A 22357-nucleotide genomic window follows, 5' to 3' on the forward strand; every position below is an offset into this window, starting at 1 on the left:
TTTTTTTTTCAGTTTCAATTTTTTGGCAGTTTTGAGTTATAAAATGGTTAAAAATGATAAATTAGAGCCCTCTGACAAATTTTTATCCATTTGGAGCAAAATTTGACAAAAAACGCTTTGACACAGTTTTTGACACAGTTTTTTTGCTCTTGATTTAGTTTTCAAAACAAAACTATGTCAAAGAAAAAATTTTTTTTCAGTTTCAATTTTTTGGCAGTTTTGAGTTATAAAATGATTAAAAATGATAAATTAGAGCCCTCTCTTGCTCCATTTGGAGCAAGATTTGACAAAAATTGCTTTGACACAGTTTTTGACACAGTTTTTTTGCTCTTGATTTAGTTTTCAAAACAAAACTATTCAAAGAAAAATTTTTTTTAAATTTTTTGGCAGTTTTGAGTTATAAAATGGTTAAAAATGATAAATTAGAGCCCTCTGACAAATTTCTATCCATTTGGAGCAAAATTTGACAAAAATTGCTTTGACACAGTTTTTGACACAGTTTTTTTGCTCTTGATTTAGTTTTTAAAACAAAACTATGTCAAAGAAAAATTTTTTTTTCAGTTTCAATTTTTTGGCAGTTTTGAGTTATAAAATGGTTAAAAATGATAAATTAGAGCCCTCTGACAAATTTTTATCCATTTAGAGCAAAATTTTACAAAAATAGCTTTGACACAGTTTTTGACACAGTTTTTTTGCTCTTGATTTAGTTTTTAAAACAAAACTATGTCAAAGAAAAAATTTTTTTTTCAGTTTCAATTTTTTGGCAGTTTTGAGTTATAAAATGATTAAAAATGATAAATTAGAGCCCTCTGACAAATTTTTATCCATTTGGAGCAAGATTTGACAAAAATTGCTTTGACACAGTTTTTGACACAGTTTTTTTGCTCTTGATTTAGTTTTCAAAACAAAACTATGTCAAAGAAAAAATTTTTTTTTCAGTTTCAATTTTTTGGGAGTTTTGAGTTATAAAATGATTAAAAATGATAAATTAGAGCCCTCTGACATATTTCAATCCATTTGGAGCAAGATTTGACAAAAATTGCTTTGACACAGTTTTTGACACAGTTTTTTTGCTCTTGATTTAGTTTTCAAAACAAAACTATGTCAAAAGAAAAAAAATTTTTCAGTTTCAATTTTTTGGCAGTTTTGAGTTATAAAATGATTAAAAATGATAAATAAATTAGAGCCCCTCTGACAAATTTTTATCCATTTGTAAGATTTGACAAAAGTTTCTTTGACACACTTTTTGATTTAGTTTTCAAAACAAAACTATGTCAAAAAAAAAATTTTTTTTTCAGTTTCAATTTTTTGGCAGTTTTGAGTTATAAAATGGTTAAAAATGATAAATTAGAGCCCTCTGACAAATTTTTATCCATTTGGAGCAAAATTTGACAAAAATTGCTTTGACACAGTTTTTTTGCTCTTGATTTAGTTTTTAAAACAAAACTATGTCAAAGAAAAAAATTTTTTTCAGTTTCAATTTTTTGGCAGTTTTGAGTTATAAAATGATTAAAAATGATAAATTAGAGCCCTCTGACAAATTTCTATCCATTTGGAGCAAAATTTGACAAAAATTGCTTTGACACAGTTTTTGACACAGTTTTTTTGCTCTTGATTTAGTTTTTAAAACAAAACTATGTCAAAGAAAAAATTTTTTTTCAGTTTCAATTTTTTGGCAGTTTTGAGTTATAAAATGATTAAAAATGATAAATTAGATGACAAATATCCAATTTATTGCTTTGACACAGTTTTTTTGCTCTTGATTTAGTTTTTAAAACAAAACTATGTCAAAGAAAAAATTTTTTTCAGTTTCAATTTTTTGGCATTAAAAATGATAAATTAGAGCCCTCTGACAAATTTTTATCCATTTGGAGCAAGATTTGACAAAAATTGCTTTGACACAGTTTTTGACACAGTTTTTTTGCTCTTGATTTAGTTTTTAAAACAAAACTATGTCAAAGAAAAAAATTTTTTTCAGTTTCAATTTTTTGGCAGTTTTGAGTTATAAAATGATTAAAAATGATAAATTAGAGCCCTCTGACAAATTTTTATCCATTTGGAGCAAAATTTGACAAAAATTGCTTTGACACAGTTTTTGACACAGTTTTTTTGCTCTTGATTTAGTTTTAAAAACAAAAAACATTAAAACTATATTTTTACATTTTTAAAAATTTCTTACCTTAATTTTCAAAAAATTAAAAAAAAACTTTAAATTTTTAATTCTATTACAAAAACAAATGAACTCTTTATTAATTTTCATTTTTTTCTTCGTATGAGTACACTATTAAATAACAAAACTCGATAACTATTTATTTTTTTTTGTGCGATAATAATAATAAAATCAAACATTTCCTTGCTTATGCTACAATTTTCTTTAATTCTTACTCGCTACGAATTACATTAGATAACTTTGGTTAATATTTGCCTATAGAATATGATTGATGTCATGTGTTTCTAAAATTTACTTTACTTAACGTACGATGATTAGAGATAGTAAGTAGAGATGTGTCACGGAACAAGCACAAACAATTAAATGGAAACTTCGATACTTTCATTGTTGTTCAGCGCCTCTTTGTCACTCAGCTCGATGTTAATTATGTCACTTTCGTCGTCGTCCTCATCCTCAACTTCCGTCTCGTTATTCGAACCGGGCATGTGCGCATCGGCAAGCGGGGCATACAAATGATGCGCGGCATCCGAATACGTGACTTTTCCCATGAACGCTCGAATATCGTCGAAATACGAGTCATCAGCGCGATCTGCTTCCGTGCTACTTGGCGAATCACTCGGCCCGATTCCCAAACCCGTGGCATCAGCTTCGTGTTTCTTCAAGTGTCGATCGAGATTCGTTTGTTGTCCGAAGCAGCGTTCGCATAAATTGCATTTGAACGGGCGTTCCTTGTGATGAATGTTCCTCACATGTCGTTGCAAGTTGCTCGAGATGCTGAAGGAGCGTTCGCAATATTTGCATCGGTAAGGTTGTTCGCCCGTATGGGTGCGCAAATGTCTCGTGAGATTCGCCGATCGAGGAAAAACTTTGCCGCAAAATTTGCACGAATAACGATCCTTGTTCTTGCCCATGGCAGCTGCAATGGCGGAATTTGAGATGTTGCCGGCAGCCATTAGTGCCTCCGTGAAGGGTTTCGTGGGAAAAGGCCCGTTGCGGAATAGCTCGAAGTTAACGCGGTTGAATTGCCCTAAAAAAGGATTGAGAGGTCGTTGAAACGTCGGGCGGTAGAGCGCATCCATCAGGTTTATCGGATGAATCGGGCGAGGACACACCATTTGCGGTCCTGGAGAAGATGACGGTGTGGGTGAGATTCGTGGTGAAATGGATGATGAGGGACTTGCCTGTTGCGTGCGAACGGGCGTACATTGTTTGCGTGCAGGCTCGGGCGTCGGCAATTCCGTAGATGGCGACGAAGCAGTTGTCGTTTGGGGCTTTTCGCGACGCACGACTTCGACTTCGATCTCGTCGTCGTTTGTTGACGATTCGCTGAAGGATTTTTTCTTTGTGACACTCAAGTCTAATGGTTGTTCGCTGCTTTCTTTGGTCATCGGTTTTTTCTAAAAAAAATTAAAAAAATAAATAAATTATTAATTTTAATTCATTTTATTTTTTTTAAATCTTATTTTTATTTTTAAAAATAATTTTATTTTATTTATTTTATTAAATTAATTTTAATTTAATTTTATGATTTTTTAATTTAATTTTATTTTTTGAAAATCAGTTTTAAATTTTATTGAAAAAAAATTAGTAAGGAATTTCCAAATCCGATTTTTTTGAAAGTAAGAAATTAATTAATATTTCAATTTTTACAAAAAAAATTAAATAATTTTTTAATGATTTCAAATGAAAATTTAAAAAAAGTTAACATTTTTTTTAATATTATTTTTTTTATTATTTTAATAAATAATTCATTTCATTTTAAATCATTTTTTTTAAATTTCTATACTTTATTTCAATTTTTTGTTCCAAAATAGTTTTTTTTTTTAATCGAAAAAAGATAATAAGTAATGAAAATAAAAAATTTTATAATTAAGTTTAAATAATTTTTAAATTTTTTTTCCAAATTAAAGATGATATTTTAATAAAAAAAATTTAAAATATTTTTTATAAATTCAAAATTCATTAAAATGAATGTCAAAAATTAAAATTAAAAAAAAAATTAATATTTTTTTTTTAAATTTTTTTTAAATTTTTTTAATATTTTTTTTTTAAATATTTTTTAAAAATTTTTTTGACATTTATTTTTAATGTAAATGTAAATGTTTCAATTTTTTTAAAAAATATTTCAAGAGAAAGAATTTTTAATATATAATATTTAAAAAATATTAATTCCATTGCAAACATTAATATTATAGATTTTAATTGAAATTCAAAAATTAAAAAATACATATAAAAAAAACAAAAAAAAAATATTATAATTTTTCATTATTTTGCCTTATTGAATTTTTTTAAATAAATAAAGCAAAATAGAAAAAAAAATAAAAAAAATTAAGAGAGTTCATTTTAAATTAAATTTAATTAAACAAAGATTTAATTAAATTAAATAAAAAAAATAAAATTAAATTTTTAAGAAAAATTGAATTTTTTTACTCGATTTTTAATAAATTTCATTTAAATTTTTTAAAAAATATAAAAATCTTACCTTTTCAACACTTTCGCCATCATCCTCAATCTCCGACGATCGCCTTTTTCGACTATTTTGAACTTCCTCTCGCTCCTCGAGACTATTTCTCGCATTAACTCGTCTCTTCCGTTCACTCACAATATCTGCCAGATCTTTCCTTTCCTTCGAATTGTAATTCGCGATGTTGTTATTGTTGTTTGTCTGCAACAACGAGTGCGTCGAATGACTCAAAACGGGCGACGGACTCAACGAATTGCTCTTTTCGTGATGATTACTCGAAGTGACGTCGCTACTTTGTCGCTGTTTGACTTCTTTTTCGTGTTCCGCTCTCGGATGTTCGGGCAAATCAATGGGAGGTTTGCCGAAAAGTAGCGGAAAATGGGGCGGTTGACTCGAATTGTGCTGCGAAAACATACTTTGAAGACTGGAATAATGATGCGGAAAGCCATGCGGGAAAAAGGGACTTCGCGCACCGAACATCAAAAAGGGGTTTGGAGGCGTATTCATGGCGGCAACTGCTGCTTGAGCCGACGACTGAATTCCAGATGATGTCAGGGGGAGTTCACGTGAATTATTATGCGGCGGAAGGTTGCCCGTGGAATCACAAAATCGCTTGTGCTTCGAAAGAGACGTTACGGTACTGAAACTCTGTCCGCACTTGCCACACTTGATTTGCATGCGACAATTGACGTGCATCCGCTTGTGCCGACACAAATTCGAGAATTGGGTGTATGCCTTGTAGCAAACTTCGCACTGAAAGGGCTTGACTGACGAATGAATGTGGGTATGTTGCTTCAATCCTGACGATGTAGCGAACGTTTTACCGCATTCGGGACACGCGTGACTTCGAGCACCAACGTGATGAGTCCGAATATGCCGTTGTAAGTTCGATGGATCAGAAAATTCCTAAAAATAAAAATTAAATTTAATTTTAAAAAATTTTTTGAAAATAAATTTTATAAAAAAAAAATAATTTTAAAAAAATTGTTTTAAAAAAAAAAAAAAAAAATTAAATTTCATTAAAAAAAATAAATTTTATTAAAAAAAAAATAAATTTTATTATTTTAAAAAAAAATAAATTTTATTAAAAAAAATAAATTGTATTAAAAAAGTACGAAAAAAAATCTTACAGCTACCTTTTTACAATTTTCACAGGGATATTTGCGAACTTCGCCGTGCGAAACTGCCCGATGTCGAATCAGAGAAGGTCGATAAGAATAAGCGCGCGAACACAATTCACACGGATACTTGTCCCGCGGATACTGATGTGACGTCACAAGATGATCGTCAAGGCTGAAACGAAAAAAAAAAGTCAATTAAAAGAAGAAATTTATGATAAATTATTCACATGAGCGAGTCGAGTCCCCTCAAAACAAGGAAAAACAACAATTAGACAAAAAATGTGATGTGAGGTGTGAACAAACAACCTTCAGTCATAAAATATTCACGAATTTCGGTAGTTTTTCGATAAAAACACACAAATTTCGATCCAAAAAGGTGTTAATCGTTAATGGGAGTTGACGCAATGACTGCGTTCCTCTTGTGTAATTAACGAATGAAAAATTAATGGTCTGATTATTGGATTGCGCTTGTTAAAATATAATTATTCGTCTTCTTTTTCGGAACTCGGTAGACTGATGTCGCCGTCACACGTTCGTTTGTTTTGTTCGGTGATTTATTGTTATTTTTATTTATTAATTGATGCATTTCCAATTATTGTACACAGGTTTTTCGTGTTTAGGCAGAGAGATAATTGTAGGTTTTACGGGGAAAATCGTTAAAGCACGCAGCAAAGTGTGAGAACGGGGCATCAAGGTAATCAGTTGTGCTAATTGAGGGTGACAATTATGGAGATTTGAGGTTTTAGGGCAGTTTTTTTCAAATGGAAAAGGTAAGATTTTTGACCTGAGATTTTTTGAAAAAATAAAAATTGCATAAAAATTATATTTTTGAGAAAAATTTTTGCTAAAAATTGTCATTTAAGAAATTTTTTATTAAGAATTTCATGAAAAATTTTGAAAATTGAATTTTTTTTTTAAATAATTATGAAATTGTAAAAATTTGAAAAAATTATCAATTTGAAAATATTTTAAGATTTTCTAAAGTAAAAAATATTTCAAAAAAATTATCATAAAAATCAAAAATTTTAAAAATCCATTGAAAAAAGATTTTTTTTAATATTCTATTAAAATATTGAATAAATTTCATTTAAAAGGGGAAAAAAATAAATATTCAATATTTAAAAAAAATTAAAATAATTTTCAAAAAATCTCTCAAAAATATAAAAATTAATTTAAAAAAATACGATATTGAAGGCAAAATACTTTCAAAAGTTGTTAATTTTTTCATAAAACCTTGTTAAAAAATTTTCTAAATTATTCGGAAAATATTTTAAAAAAAAATTAAAAGTTTTTAAGCAGTCCAAATATCTTACTTAGATTACTAAAGCAGTTCAAAAATGAATAAAAAATTTCTAAAAATCATAAAAATCTTTCCAAAAATGTTAATTAATGGACATATTTTTTGTCGATTTTCATTAAATGGGCAGTTTTTGACTCTAAATCATTAAAAAATTTTCTTAAAATTTCTCAAGAATTTCTAAAATCTTTTCTTAAGATGAAAATCCTTCAACAATTAAAAAATTCTTTCATTAAATAATTATTTTCACAAAAATTCGTTAAAAATTTAAAATATTTTCAGTTTTTTTGGACCCCAAAAAAATTTTTTTTTTTCGAAAAATAATTTTTAAAAAATTGTTTTTTCCAAAAATAATTTAAAAATTTTTTTTTCAAAAAATAATTTTTAAAATATTTTTTTTCTAAAAAAAATCGCAAAAAATCCTTCATATTTCATACTTTGATCAAAAATTCGTTAAAACTTAACATTTACAGGTCACTCGCAAAACACAAAAGTCCAATTAATTAACCAACATTGCTCCTTTGGTCAAGTCATTTCCATCCACGAAGCACGAGGATCATCTTGATAACTCTTTTAGATTTGTTTATTGCATGTCCTCACATTTTTTTTTATTTCCATCGTGCGCTCTCTCTTTCATTATATTCCGAGATAAACATTTCAAATTGCTCCGTTTGACAAAAGTCACATCGAACGCGTGCTGGCTCATTGATAAAGCACCCTCGCAAATCACAAAAATTGTTATAATGAAAAATAAATACAAAGCACACACACAACGGGTGAGAACGAGTTCAGAACAGAAAAAAAATCAGGGTAAAATGACTTCTTTTCGTGTTTGTTTTTAATTTTTTACTCGTTTTTTACCACGTTAACCTGCGTGTTAAGTGACCATCAGTAGGTTATTATGCGATATGATATTCAAATTATTATTTTTTTTTTGTTGTCGCCCAGTTGCTCAGTTGAAACACTTGAATGATTTTTATTGTTGTCGTTAAATTGCTTCCAATTGAGTCAACTTTGCCAGCTCGACGATTGATTAGCTGAATACAAGATATTGTTATTTTATTTTTTTTTGTACTCTATTATCATTTGATATCATCAATGAGGCGACATTAGACCACGAATCGTGTGAAATTAGAGGAAAGCACTCGAAACAGGGACTAATCATTCGATCTTGTCGGGTGATATCGTGCGTCATAATAATCAAATTCCGAAAAAAAAGGATTTAAATCTGAATTTATGGCGAGTTATTTGAATATTGGGACGGAAAAAACGAAGGGAAAAAGGTAAAAAAGGTACTCACGAGTCAATGTCACTAAATTGTCGATCGCATAAGAAGCAACGACAGTCTATTCCATCCTCGTCGTCCTCTTCGGCGCCTTCGTTATCGGCGTTGTGATGATTTTCGTTGCTGTTTTCGCCTTGTTGACTGTTTTCTAAGGAGGTGTTGAAGTCGTCTTCGAATGTACCACTGTGTTGGGATCCTGAAAATAAAAAAAAAATAATTTTTATTTTAAATTTAAAAAAATAATAAATTAAATTAAAATTAATTTTTAATTAATATTTATATTTTTCATATTTTTTTTTTTTTTTTATTAATTTATTTTTTTTTGTATTAAAATTAATTTTATTTTTTTTTAATTTGAAGATGAGATTGCGAGAAAATTTAAAATATTTTTTTTAATTTGAAAATTAAATATTCAATTTATTTGGAGAGAAAATTAGATAAAATTTAAATATTTAAATATTTTTAAAATATTTATTTGCTGAATTGTGAAAAGAAAATTAAATATTTTCTAACAAAAAATTCAAAAAAATTTGAATTCAAAAAAAAAAAATATTTAGGTATATTTAAGCTGAATTTGTAGCTTTAAAAATAATTTAGAAAAATCAAAATATTTTTTTAAAATTAATTTTAATAAAAATTAATTTAATTAAAAAATGTTATTTTCACAAAATTTTAATTTTTTCTTTAAAATTTGATTTTTTTCTTAAAATTTCTTAAATTGTATATTTTTTATTTTGATATTTTTTTTTATATAATCAAAATAATTATTTCTCAAAAATTCGTGAAATATTTTTTGACTTTTTGAAAAAATTTTTTTTTTAGTAAATCTTAGTTCTTAACGAAAATTTTCACACACCTTTAAATTTTTTTTCTAAAGTTTTCTTTTTTCAAACGATTTTTTCACTCAAACACCTGTTAATTTATTTTTTTTTTCTTTTAGAATATTTTCACTTTTCAAATAATTTTTCAATATTTTTTTCTTTTAGGTTTCAATTTGAAGATTTTTACTAAAAGACACTTTATCTCTCACATCCGGAGCCTTCGCTGGTTAGAAAACAATTGGTCATTATTCAATTGAAGGAAGGACTCTTATACGGCACGAAACATCACCAAAGTTATTAAGTCCGGTGTCCTTTTATTAATTGCATGGTAGAATAGTTTCGCCGTTTCTCGTGCTTTGTGCATCGACAACGAGCGTCGTCGTGCATGTCACACAAACGCACGAAAGGATATTGTTCTATCATTCATATGTGATTGATAGTGTGCGGTATGGGAGTACTGTTTGTGTAGAAAAATTATAATTTCCCCATTTATTCTTTTTTTTTTAGTAATCTACAGACAATATATTTACATATTCTATTAAATACAGGTAAAGCACAATTAAGGAGGACGATCAAATGGGGTGAAAATTTACTCTAAAATTATTTTTTAAATTTTTTTAAGACCTTTGAATGAAAAAAAAATTAAAATTTTAATTTTAAAAAAGTTGAATATTTAAATTATTTTTACAAAAATTATAATTTTTGAAACAATTTTTTATATATGTAATTTTTATTTATTTATAGGTTTTTTTTAAAAAATTTTTAAATAATTTTTTATTAAAAAAATTTTTAATATTATTTTATTAAAAAATTTAATAAAAAAAAATTAATAATATTTTATTAAAAAAAAAAATATGAAAATTAAAAAAAAAAATTTTTTTTTCAAAATTTGAGAAATTTATTTTTTTGAGCACTAAAAAGTAAAAAAAAATTAAAAAATATTTTTTTTGTAACTTTACTCAATGAATTAGGTCAAAATGCCCCATTTGACGGTTGATGATGTGACTGAAGTGGAACAATATTGCTGTATGTTTTAACGTTTTGGTCAAAAGCTACACAACATTCAAAAAGGGATGATTTACCCTTCGTTTTGCCCTGATGACACACGGAGGGGTACAACATGTGAAAAAGTGGTAAAGTCAAATGGACTAATTTATGTATATTTTAAAGTTATTTCTGTGCATATGAGGAAAGGACAATCAGAATATTCACTTGTTTTCAATTATTTTTGTGAACAAATTTATTAAAAATTTTTTTCATTTCGATACAAAAAAAAATTTTTTTTTTGATATTTTAAAATTTTTATTATGAATATTTATTTTTTTTTTTGAATATTCAATTTTTTAAAAAAATTTTTTTTTGAAACAAAGCTTTTGACTTTCATGCTTTTATAGAAATTTTTAAGAATTTTTATTAAAAAAAATTATTTTTAAAAAAAAAAAAAAAATTTTTTATTTTAAAATTTTGAATTTTTTTTTTGTGCTCAATAGGTATTGAGATATTTAGTGTTTTAATTTTTTTCTAAATTGTAAAATTATTTTTATTTAATTTGTCAAAAATTTTTTATCAAAAATAGCAAAAAAAAAACAATTTTTTTTTTAAATTTGAAATCTTTAGATACAAAAACAAGCAGCAAACGCTAATTCAGTTAATTCACCTTTCTGTGCGTGATCTATCCGCTTTTTGAATATCAACTGAAAAATTATAAAGTCCCGACTGATTTTTCATCGCAGGAGTAACGGGCAGGTGTAGTGACGAATCACATAAAATATGTAATGATATCAAACGTGTCTGGAGCATGACGCGACGACGGTTGTAACTTTTTGATCGTTAAAACTGTATAAATTACAAACAAACGCGATTTCAATGAAACTCCTGCCAATTTTCTCAGGAAAGTAAAAAAAAAAGTAAAGATCATCAAAACAACAAAACATTTTCCCACAACTCGTCTTTATAGTTGGCATGAATATTCAAGAAGGAAGAAACTCCCTCTTGAAGGAAGTCATCCTTGACTTCGATGTGCGATATGGCATTTTCTTGCATGCATGACGAGCTAAAACAACAGTTGGACTTTCGATTTCCGAATGTAAGAAATGCAAGGTACAATATTCTTAATAAATGGTACCATATGGCTTTTTGAAGAATTAGATGGACAACGTGGGAAAGTCATCTTTTTTGTGCACCTTGATGACCACAAATGTTCAAAAAGTGCATTTTAATGTTCTTTCGTTGAATTTATGACTTTTATTGTGATCTACTTGATCGTTGATTCATGCTTGAACTTGTCCAATTATTCGAATCAAAACTTAAAAATTTTGCATGAAAAGTCAAAAAATTTCTTTTAAAAGAAATTACTGAGTTGGAACCCACAAATTCCATCCCTTACGAACGATTAACTTCGTGTTTACACAAATACTTTAGAATTTTACATTCAATTGAACTAATTATAGAGTGTAACAAAATCACTTTTTTACATCTGTCTCTCTTGCCGCAATAACGCGCGATATCACACAAAACACACAACCCTCCATTAACGGTCGGAAAAACAGATTATCCGTACAATATGCTGCGTTATCCCGTTTTATCACACATTCGTGTTCATTTCACATGGCATCGCAAACGGAGATACAAATCAATTTCACACCAATGACAACTTCATTAATTGTCGAGTCTCTCCCGCAACAAGGAGCAAAACATGACATTTGAGTATTTTACTGTCCCGTGGACAAAAAGCGATAAATGTCAGTTTGTGCAGATATTTTTAATCCTTCGATTTTGATCCCTCGCAGTTTGCGCAAGGTTTTATCAGCAAGGTTAAATCTACAATAAATGATCGTCTATGAGGGGTGTAGATGTGCAGATTCGCAAAGGATAATAATCAAATTCGCCATAAAAGTGATATGACACAATTTTTACATTAGATGATGTTATATGACTTTTTGTATGGTTAAAATATTACGACATAAAAATATGATTGAAAAGTTTGCACTTACAGAAATATTTATCTAGCTATTATGTTATTTCAAAAATATATATTAATTTATAGGCGAGACTTTGTGTCAAGTTTAAAAGAATCTACTAAAAATAGAAATTATCGGAGTTTTTTTTAAAGTGTTAAGTTCAAAGTCTTTAAATTTCATAAATGATCATTTTCAATAAGTCGTTTTGAAGTTTATTCTATATAAGAAGTTTTTAAAAGCTCGAATCACTATATGTTTTAGAATATCTGTTCGAATATTTTCATATCAAAAAATGTACTTTCTTTAAACTTTTTCTATTCGTCTTTCTCTGGTTTATATTTTTTTCTTTTATATGATATTAAACTAATTAAGAAAACTAAGTTTGATATGTCTAAGAGAAGATACATGGAGGGTTGTCGAAGTCTTCTATGGGATCAACTATGGTTTCTGTCTCATCGAGGTGTAACAAGTTGGCTTGATTCTTCTAATTTTAGAACATTTTCTTAGACATACTTCGAAACTCTTGCATCAAAAATGTGCATATTAGGATGTGATCAATTCTGTATCCTTTTGTTTAAATTGATTGAATGAGGTCATTATGTCAAAAATTTTGCACATTTTTGTTAATTGCAGCTCGATGAATAAAAAGGCATTAGGTATCAATATATCCAATTTTCAGTATTTCCTCTCTCGATTCCTTTTTTTTTGTAATTATTGGTTCAATTTTTGTCTCCAAACTTCAAAATAGGTTTTCAATGAAATTTTATACTTTTTTACTTCCAATTTTAAAAATCTTATTTAACGAATAATTGTATTGTTACAAATTTTTTTTAGTTTCATAATTTTGCCAAAAATGTAAAATTATGAAAAATCACAAACAAAAGTGCAAATTTCACCCTCATGACTCCTAAAAGTTATTTAAATGTTTTTGTAATGATCTATTCAACTTATTTTTTTCATCGCACACTAAGCTACTGCGACACGGCTTAATGTTTGCTTTATCGTCGATTAATTTAAACGGTGATGACAACCGTCGCCCATATACTCCTGTAGGAGATGAACAACAATATAACATCATCATTATTGTATTGTGTTAACGTGACTGCAGAGAGATGCACGCAGTTGCACCGGGATTATATCTCGTTGTCGTCATTTACAGCAAAAAAAAATTTTTTTAGGGAGTTCTTTTGTGCATCTAAATACGCATAAAACATATTATACCCTCATCATATTAATATCTGTACGCTCCGAGTCGAGGCATTGCAAAACAAATTGAATAATAAATGACACGAAATAATGTGCAGCAGTGTGTCATCAAATATAAACGCCTGATTATTGTGATGATTATTATTTTATGGAATCGTGTGCCTTCATAATTTATCGCTTTTTTCATGTTTGTCTCTTTGTATGTTTTTTCTACTGTTAATGAAGAGATAAAATTTAACAAAAAAAATGATCTTACCTGTTTCACGATCACTTCGGTCTTCGAACCCATCATACATATCACGGAAAAATAAAGGAACTTTTGGAGGTAATAACAATTCTTCGTTTGGTTGGATGTCGTGAGTCACTTCATACCAAATCTGAAAATTTATTAAAATATTAAATTTTGAAAAATTAACAAAAAATTATTTAAATTTCTTACATGTCCAAAATGGAATGAATGTTGGATGTTAGCTTCCTCCTTCGACGCACAAGGAATGTGTTTCATCCAGTTTGTAGGAAATTCAGAGGCATCGAGCCATCCTCGTACGTTGTTGTTTTCATTGACGATTAACTGAAAAGAATTAAGAAAAAAAATCGTTTTTTATTAAAATAAAAAAATGATATAATTTAAAAAAAATATTTTAATTTTATTCATTTGACAGTTAAATTAATTTATAAAAGATTATATCGGTATGAAAATTTATTGAATTTCAATTAATTTTATTTTTTTTTTTGATACCTTTGTAATTTTATTCAAATAATTTTTATTTAAAATTTTTTATATTTTGACAAAAACTGCAGAGCGTAAAATAATTTTTTAAATGTTTTAATTCTCAATTTTTACAAAAAAAGAAACTAAACATTTTTTAAAAATATAATTTAATTTAATTTTTTTTTTATTTAAGTTAACATTTTATTTTATAAAAATCTTATTATTAAAATAAAAAAAATGTTAACCTAAACAGAAAAAAAAATTAAATTAAATTATCCTTTTTTAAACAAATGTTTATTTTATTTATATAAAAAATAGGAATTAAAACATTAAAAATTAAAAAAAAATTATTTAACGCTCTAAATTTTTTGTCAAAAAATAAAAAATTTTAAATAAAAATTATTTGAATAAAATTACATACAAAAAAAAAATAAACTAAATTGAAATTAATGAAATTAAATAAATTTTTCATATAAAATCTTTTTAAAAATTTTTTAACTGTCAAATATGTTAAAATTATAAAAATCACAAATTTAATCAAAATTCACCATAAAATATTAATTTTTCTGTTAAAAATCCCGCTCAACCGAAGCATGAAACCCATCAAAAAAGTTCCCGAGAGGGATATTGCTTCTGTCATGCATCACGAAAAACGAGGGGAAATCAAAACGTCACTATATCTCGTCTCTTCTTACACACTCCAACCTTCCTATCCATCTATCTCGTTCTTCCTCATACACCATAAAACTCATAAAACATAATTTTATTCCAATTCGCTCGAACTTTACTGTAAATTTAATTTCCTTCAGTGTTCATGCATATCATATCACTCGCAATTCGAAAAAAAAAGTAAATAAAGGAAGATCCAATTACACAAATTTTTTATTGTTTACTGTAAATAAACTGTTTACGACTTGAATTATTATTATTTAAATATTTATTGATCGCCACACATTCGAGAGAAAGAAAATTTTTCATGCATTCTGTAACGAATTTAAAGATAAACCCGCCTCACAATTTTTTATGCATATGTTAACATTAAACTAATAATAAACTAACAATTAAACGACAAAACGAACAAAAGACGAAATGAATCGTTTAAAGTTAAAGAAATTTTTTTTTAATATTACATTGCGGATTATCTTTGACTGACATGATATTCTCATTCAAAGTTCGTCTTCTTCTGAAAAAAAAAAAATTCATAAATTTATGACAAAAGACAGAAATAATGTGTCATGGTCAAGAGAAGTTGTGTCAACGCATAATCTTATTCTTTTATGTCTTCCTTTCCTTTTTTTTTAGCCGATAGGCAGGAATTGTTCCAAAGGACACTTGTCTGAATCGTGACAAGACAAAAAGTAGTCCTCTCTATGGTGAGTTAATAATGGTCCGGTGTCTTCTTTTGTGCCATTTGAAAGCATATTTAAATTATTTTGGTGACAACAATGCATCGAATAACGCTCGAATATCACACAAGAAATTCAAAGAACACGCATTTAACACGTATTTTGTTGTTGTAGTATTGAATTTCATTTCTTATTATCTCGTCGTGATTTTTTGATTTCTTTCGTACGTGACAAAAACAAATACTTTTGTTAATTGTTCTTCTTCGTTCGAAACGAGCTCGAGCGACGTCAGATGTAATTAATGCAAAAAAAGAGACAAACTTTTTTTTTTTTCAGTTGGAATAATTTAAAATTGACCAGAAATGGACACACCAAGTGTTACATTCCGTTAAATTATACAAATTGGACTTCCACATGTTTTGAGTGATAAATTTGTTTAAATTATTTATCTCAATATGTTGACGTTTAATATCTTCTCCCTTCGATCAAAAGTCATAACAAATTTAAATATGTGTACGCAAATATTTTGTTACACGTTTAATACTCTTCTTCGACTTGTACCAAAGAAAAAAAAAGGGTGAGCGATATTATTTATTTATTCATTTTTTTCCGTAATGCACTTGAAAAGTCATGAAAATTGAGACTTTTACCAGTTGACTGATTCGATAAGTTGCAAAAAGAGTCAAGTGCTGTTCAAGCGAATTATGAAATTTAGGAGAAAAATTGAAAGCGTTTTCATGTTTTTTTTTCAATAAAATTTTTTTTTTTAAAAAAAGAAGTGGGTTGAATGAGCGTCGTTTATATTTAATTGAGAATTTAATTCAATTAACAAACACAAAAAAAAACCCGACAAAAAATGAACAATCCATCGTTTAGGACTCGTTTTCGGGATAATCGATAACCTTTTTTTTATCAACTGAAATCTCTTTTTTTCTGTTGTAAAAGTTGCAAAAGAGATGTCGAAACAAGCTGTCAACAGATTATCATCTCTGAAATGACCATCAATCACATGTGTGTGTGTTTGGATACCTCTTTTGTTGAATTCGTGTTTGAATAATACAATGGGAGGTTCATTTAATTTTTTGTTGTCTGAAAATTTTTTTTTATCTTATCTTTTTAATGAATTTTTTATTGGCATATGTCAATTTTTTTCTTTTTCTTTTTAAGGGTTGTACGAGATAATTTTTGGTTGAAGAAGTGTTCGGTGTCAAAGCTCGGCGATGTTATCTTTGCGCAAGCTCCAGTTGGGCAAATAAGAGAACAAAAGTTGAGAGAAAAAAGAAAAATGGACAGAAATGTCAGTTTTTTTAGTGATATATTTGGAATGGAGATGGGAGATAAAAAATGTGAGTTCATTTATTTTAATTTTTTTGAAAGTTTTGTGGTAGACTTTGTGTCTTTGTTTACAAATTTTGCTTAACTTTTTATGTTTTTTAACTTTAAATTGATTTTTTTTATTTTTTTGCTAAAAATTTTTTTATCGAAAAAAAATTAAAATTTTATATTTTTTCTAAAAATTTTAAATTATTTTTTTTTTATTTATAAAAATTAATTATTTTTATTTTAATTTAATTTTTTTTAATTTAATTTTTTTATTAATTAATTTAATTTATTATTTAATTATTTTTTTTCTAAAAATTTAAAAAATTAAATTTATATTTCTTAGTTTTTAAATTTAAAAATTTTATAAATTCATAAAATTTCTTTAAAATTCATTTCTTCAATTCGAAATAAAAAAAAATAATTTAAAAAATAATAACCGGATTTTAAACTAAAAAAATTTATTTTAAAAATTTTGTTTTATTTTAATTTAAATTAATTATTATTTTCATTTTTTTAATTCAAAATTTTTAAAATAAATATTAATATTCATATTTTATTTTACAATTTTTTATTTACTTTTAATTTTTTTTTTAAATTAATGAATTATTTTTTATTGAAAATTTGAAAATAAATTTTTAAATTAAATATTTTCTATTTAAAAAATAAAAAAAATGTTTTTAAACTTTTGATTTCATTTCAATTTAAATTAATTACTTTTTTTTTAAATTTCTAAAATATTTTTAATTATTTTATAAATAATTTAATTTTTAATGTAAAAAATTTTTTTTTTTGCAATATTGTATCTTACATATTTAAAAGTAATAAAATTATTTTTATAAATTTATTTTATAATTTTTTATAAATTTTTTTTTGTAAAATAGAAAATTTTTCATTAAAAATTTTATAAAAAAAAATCTCTTTATAAATCATTGATTTTTTGATATGATAAATTTTCTTTTTTTTTTCAGTTTAACCAAACATTCAACTGAATCATCCTTCCCCGAAACGTCGAACCGAAAATTTCAGTTGAAAAATTCATAATAATCAATAATCATGACGCACAGAAGCTCACAGAGGCAACATACACGTTGTTTATTTTCGGAACCCTTTCACAATGCCGTTCCTCAAGGATCTCAAATTGAATTGTATTGAATTGTAAAAACAATATTTTGCATCAACACAATTGACATCTTCTTCTTCTTCTTGTTCTGTTTCTCTACTGTTTTTCGGTGCAGAGCAGCAGAGAGGTAAAACTACCGAGATTATTATTTATGAAAATATTACACCTGGTCAATGCCAATAAATGTGTTCGGAGTTCGGTGTTGGTATAGAGATGTCAATCTAAAAATAATATTTTTGATGTTCTATTGATGAGAATTCGATTATTATTTGATACATTCAGAGACACACAGAGATTTAACTACCTACTGTGCATTGAAAGGAGAGAGGAGAATCTTGTATCACTTTGACAAAAAAAAAACTAACATAATACGACAAATTGAGTAGATTAGGATTATGAAACATCTGAACAATTATATTTTTATAACTCCGTTATTCCGGTATCGATATGAATATTTTTTAAAGTTTTTACAACAAATAAGATAGGGAGCATCACATTGACATCCTTGTCACAGAAAAATCTCGTTCGTGTCATATTTTTACCGTGTTCCGAGATTAGCACTCTCTCTTCCGTGTTTGATCACATTACAATGGAAATTGCCTCTTTCTTTGGTGAACTTTGAAAATTGACGTAACCATCATCAGCGTGATTGTCACAAAAGTGAGGGTAATATTATTTGTTAAATTCAATCTTGTTCGGTTTCCGTAATTTGAGGCTTTGCCGTAAGTAGAAGGGGAAAATTTTTAATCAATTATAGGTTTAAAAAAAATTTTTTTTGGTTAATTTTTTTTTATATTTTTAGGACATATAGCAGAGACACCCCCATCAGAGAAAACGCGTGTCGTCCATGACGCTGAGTGTTCCCGTTAAAAGGATAACAATGTAAGTAACTTTTTATCATCGGCTAATAATTTGCCAAAAATTACATCATCATCATCCGCTTGTCATGTAACACACACACGCATTCGTCGAACGCAGTGATAATGGGGCGTTCAAAGACCATTTATTAAATTACTTGAGCAACTTACGGCTCTTACGAGTAATAGGGGGTCAAGTGTGTGCGAGTGAAATATTATTTATGATTTATCGTTTTTCTTTTCACTCACTTGCTTTTTCGGCAGATATCCATTCAGACAGAAGGAAATTGGGTGAATGTTCTTAAAAACAGATGGATTTATTGTTTTATGATTTTATGTAATCTCGGATGTTTTTTTTGGGGATTTATTTTTGGGACAGAATTTTTTTGATTTTTCTTGCTGTGAACGAGAAAAATAAATTGGCAAACGATTTTGTTATTTATTGTTATCAAATGGATGATGATGATGATGTTATAAAATAATGTGTAATATAATTTAAGAATCCTGTAATGTGCAACGTTTTTATTGCAAGTAAGTGAAAAATAAATGTGTGTAAGAGGGAGGGGGAGAATATTCGGTGAAACGGCGCCCTTTTGTTCAATTGAATTATGATATTCATTTTACGTGTTTGTGGGAATGTTATAACAACATATTATAATGTAAATGTAAGTAATTTGACTTTGACTAAATTGTTGGAACGGGAAATATTTGGTAAGTATTTGTTGCTTTTTTTTTGATATAAGAAGAAAAAAAAGTTAATTTAGATTATTTTTTTAGGTTCATCAGTTGAATCCACAAAAAGAGCAATTTTGATCCAAATTGATGTCTGTCAGCGAAATTCAAACAAAAATAATTCCTCACATTTTTTTAAAAATTAACATTAATTTATTTTTTTCAGATTTCAAGAAATGTGCCTGTGAAATATTTCAAGAGTTCAACAAGATATTTCTCAATACAGTTCTTGTAAAAACCTAAAGTTATGGTAAGAGTTTTTAATTTTGCAAAAAGCAACGTCCTTCAGTTTCTGCTAACATCTAAAAACTCATATCAGAGAAGATATTAAAGAGCTGCTTCATGGAATATTATGAAAAAACGACTGAACATAACTTTCAATAATTAATATAAGCGAAAGGAACATTGGATATAAGATATCAAACTAGAATTGAAAATTTAAAGAAATACCTTCTGCAATTAAATTTGAAAATTAAGATCATTTGAATCGAAGTAAGGTACATGGATTGAAGAAAAATATTTGTGGTTCATGTAGAAATGTTGTTATTCGAACACTAAATTGAAAAATCTTATCTAAGAAAATGTATTCTTATGAAAAAAGTGACAATTGCTTACAGGTATATTTGGTTTGTTGTGTTTTAATCAACATTTCTTTTGAAAGCATATAAAGTAAGCAATTAAGTTTTATAAAAATGCGCTTTCGCAACAACAATATTTTTTACATGAACTTTTAGTAAAATTTTATTCCAAAAATTATACACAAAAAAATATTTAAATTTCTCCCCTATAAATGTCATATCAATGCACAACATTTAAATATGAAAAAATAAGAACAAAAGTGGTAAAATATTCATAAAAATTAAATTTTAAACGACGACCCTTCAATCCAATTTTTAATCCCAATCAATATCCTAAATAATAATAAAATATATTTAATATAAAAATGTATAATTGCATTTACATAAAAAGTCATCAAAAACTTTTGGTAATATGTAACCTAACTATACAACATTGTGAATACATTTTATTTTATTTTGTAAGGAATATTATTTATAAAAATGATCTCAAATTACGATTTTGCTTGCAATTCAAAACGAGAAAAAAAATGAAGAGCGATTAAATTTGTATTGGCACGTACTTCAATAACAAACAACAAATAAATGCGATCATTGTTTCTGTCCTTCGCATTGAACTCACTCGCAAGTAAATTAAATTACGATAAAATTTTAATAACACTCAAAATTAAAATTTGAAGGGTGCTTCAAGAAAAACCGACCATCAGGAGTACTTGTAAAACGCATTCAAAATAGCACTTACCTCCCAAGCGAATTGTGGATTTAAAGGCACGTCTGCAGTCCATTTGCAGAGAAAAGGCCCGTATCGGGTACCTTTGGGTATTGCTTCTTTTGCTATTACCATTCCGTTTTTGATTTCTAACTCGTCTGGAGGCTGTTGAAATCTCGCGAACTATTTAAAAAAAATTATTTTTAAGTAAGACAATTTTTTGGTGAATTTTAAAAGTTTTTACCTTTTGTAAGTTATGATGACTGTATTTCATATCGTTAATCGGACTTAAAGGCATCATTTTGTGATCAAATGAAACTTGACTTTGATTTAGATTAAATGAACGTGATGAGTCTGATTCGTCTCCGCTGCTTCCTAAAATGAGACAAAAAAGTTGTCTGTTTAAAATTTATGTTTATTTGTTCAAAAATTTGCTTGATCCAAAGATTTTTGTCTATAACAAATTCTTATGTTTTTAAAGATGATACAATGTATTCGAAAAGATATCAAGAGATCAATACAAATATTTGTTTGTATCAAATTTATGTTTATTTTTGTTTGTTTAAAACCACAGTAGAAAAATATTGATATAAACGATCAGCATTTTTTTTAATTTGTTGTTGAAATTTAATACATTTTTGGCGTCTTTGTCACAAAGACAAGTTTTTGTTAAGAATTTTTTGAACATAAAAATCTAATGATCTAGATTTTTAATTAATTTTTGGGTCATTTTACAATATCGCAAACCTCATTAAATAATTAAAATGAGTTTTTAAAATGATTAAACAGACCGTCGCTTGAATTGTAAAAAAAAATAATAAATAAATTTTAAATTTCAATTTAGGAAGATTTTTAAAAAAATCAAATATACCTAGTTGAATTTCTTGAATAGTTGGATAATTTCATTAAAAATATTAAAATTCAGAGAGTTGCTTTGAAATGCTTCAGCTATTCCAATAAGAATTTTCATTGGCTTAAAGTTAACGTTATAGCTTGTTCTTGTTAAATGTGAGAAAATCACAAAAAAAAATAATTTTGATTTAAAGATTTTAATTTTTGAAATATTTTATTTTTTTTGTGAAAATTGAAAATCAACTTTATCATTACTATTTTTTTTTTATTTATTTTTTTTTTTAATTTATTTAACTTAAGAAGAAGTTTAATTTTTTATTTGATAATTTTACCACAAAATTAATCCAAAATTTTTGTTTTAAAAACTATTGATTAAAATATTTTTAATTTTATTTATCTGAAAAAATTTGATTTATTTAAAATAAATAATTTTCGGTAAATTTTCATTAAAATCCATTTTATTTTACAATATTTTTTATAATTTTCTTCACAATAATTTTCACTTTAATTTTCATTACCTGTCATTTTGATATTTTCACTTTATTGTTTTAATTATTTTTTAAATTAATTTTTTTAACAGTTCATATTTTCACTTATTTTAATTTTTCTGTCCTTTTCGTATTTTTAATATTTATTTGTCATTTTCCATAAGTTTTTATTTTTTTTTCACTATTTTTGTTCATGTAAATTTTAATTTTCTATAAATAATTATTTTTCATTAATTTTTGAGCAATTTTCTTTCAATTTATTTAAAAAACTTTTAAACTTTTATCCCGAAAAAATAATTTCCTTCGAGCAACAAACAAC

At 26.6% G+C, this 22357-nt stretch overlaps 1 protein-coding gene across 1 annotated transcript; it reads right to left on the reverse strand.

Annotated features, from left to right (window-relative positions):
- Nucleotides 1-2335: 2335 nt before the first annotated feature.
- On the reverse strand, nt 2336-21028 carry LOC134828416 (MDS1 and EVI1 complex locus protein EVI1-A). Its single transcript, XM_063841394.1, has 8 exons — nt 20943-21028; nt 20732-20881; nt 13764-13895; nt 13581-13701; nt 8353-8533; nt 5765-5927; nt 4653-5540; nt 2336-3567 (listed from the first exon to the last, which is right to left on the reverse strand). Exons 1-8 carry the CDS (start codon nt 20997-20999, stop codon nt 2530-2532), a joined length of 2730 nt encoding a protein of 909 aa, XP_063697464.1. The 5' UTR covers nt 21000-21028; the 3' UTR covers nt 2336-2529.
- Between the last annotated feature and the right edge of the window lie 1329 nt (nt 21029-22357).

The sequence above is a fragment of the Culicoides brevitarsis genome, chromosome 2 (assembly GCF_036172545.1).
Source record: "Culicoides brevitarsis isolate CSIRO-B50_1 chromosome 2, AGI_CSIRO_Cbre_v1, whole genome shotgun sequence".
Taxonomy (NCBI): Eukaryota; Metazoa; Arthropoda; class Insecta; order Diptera; family Ceratopogonidae; genus Culicoides; species Culicoides brevitarsis.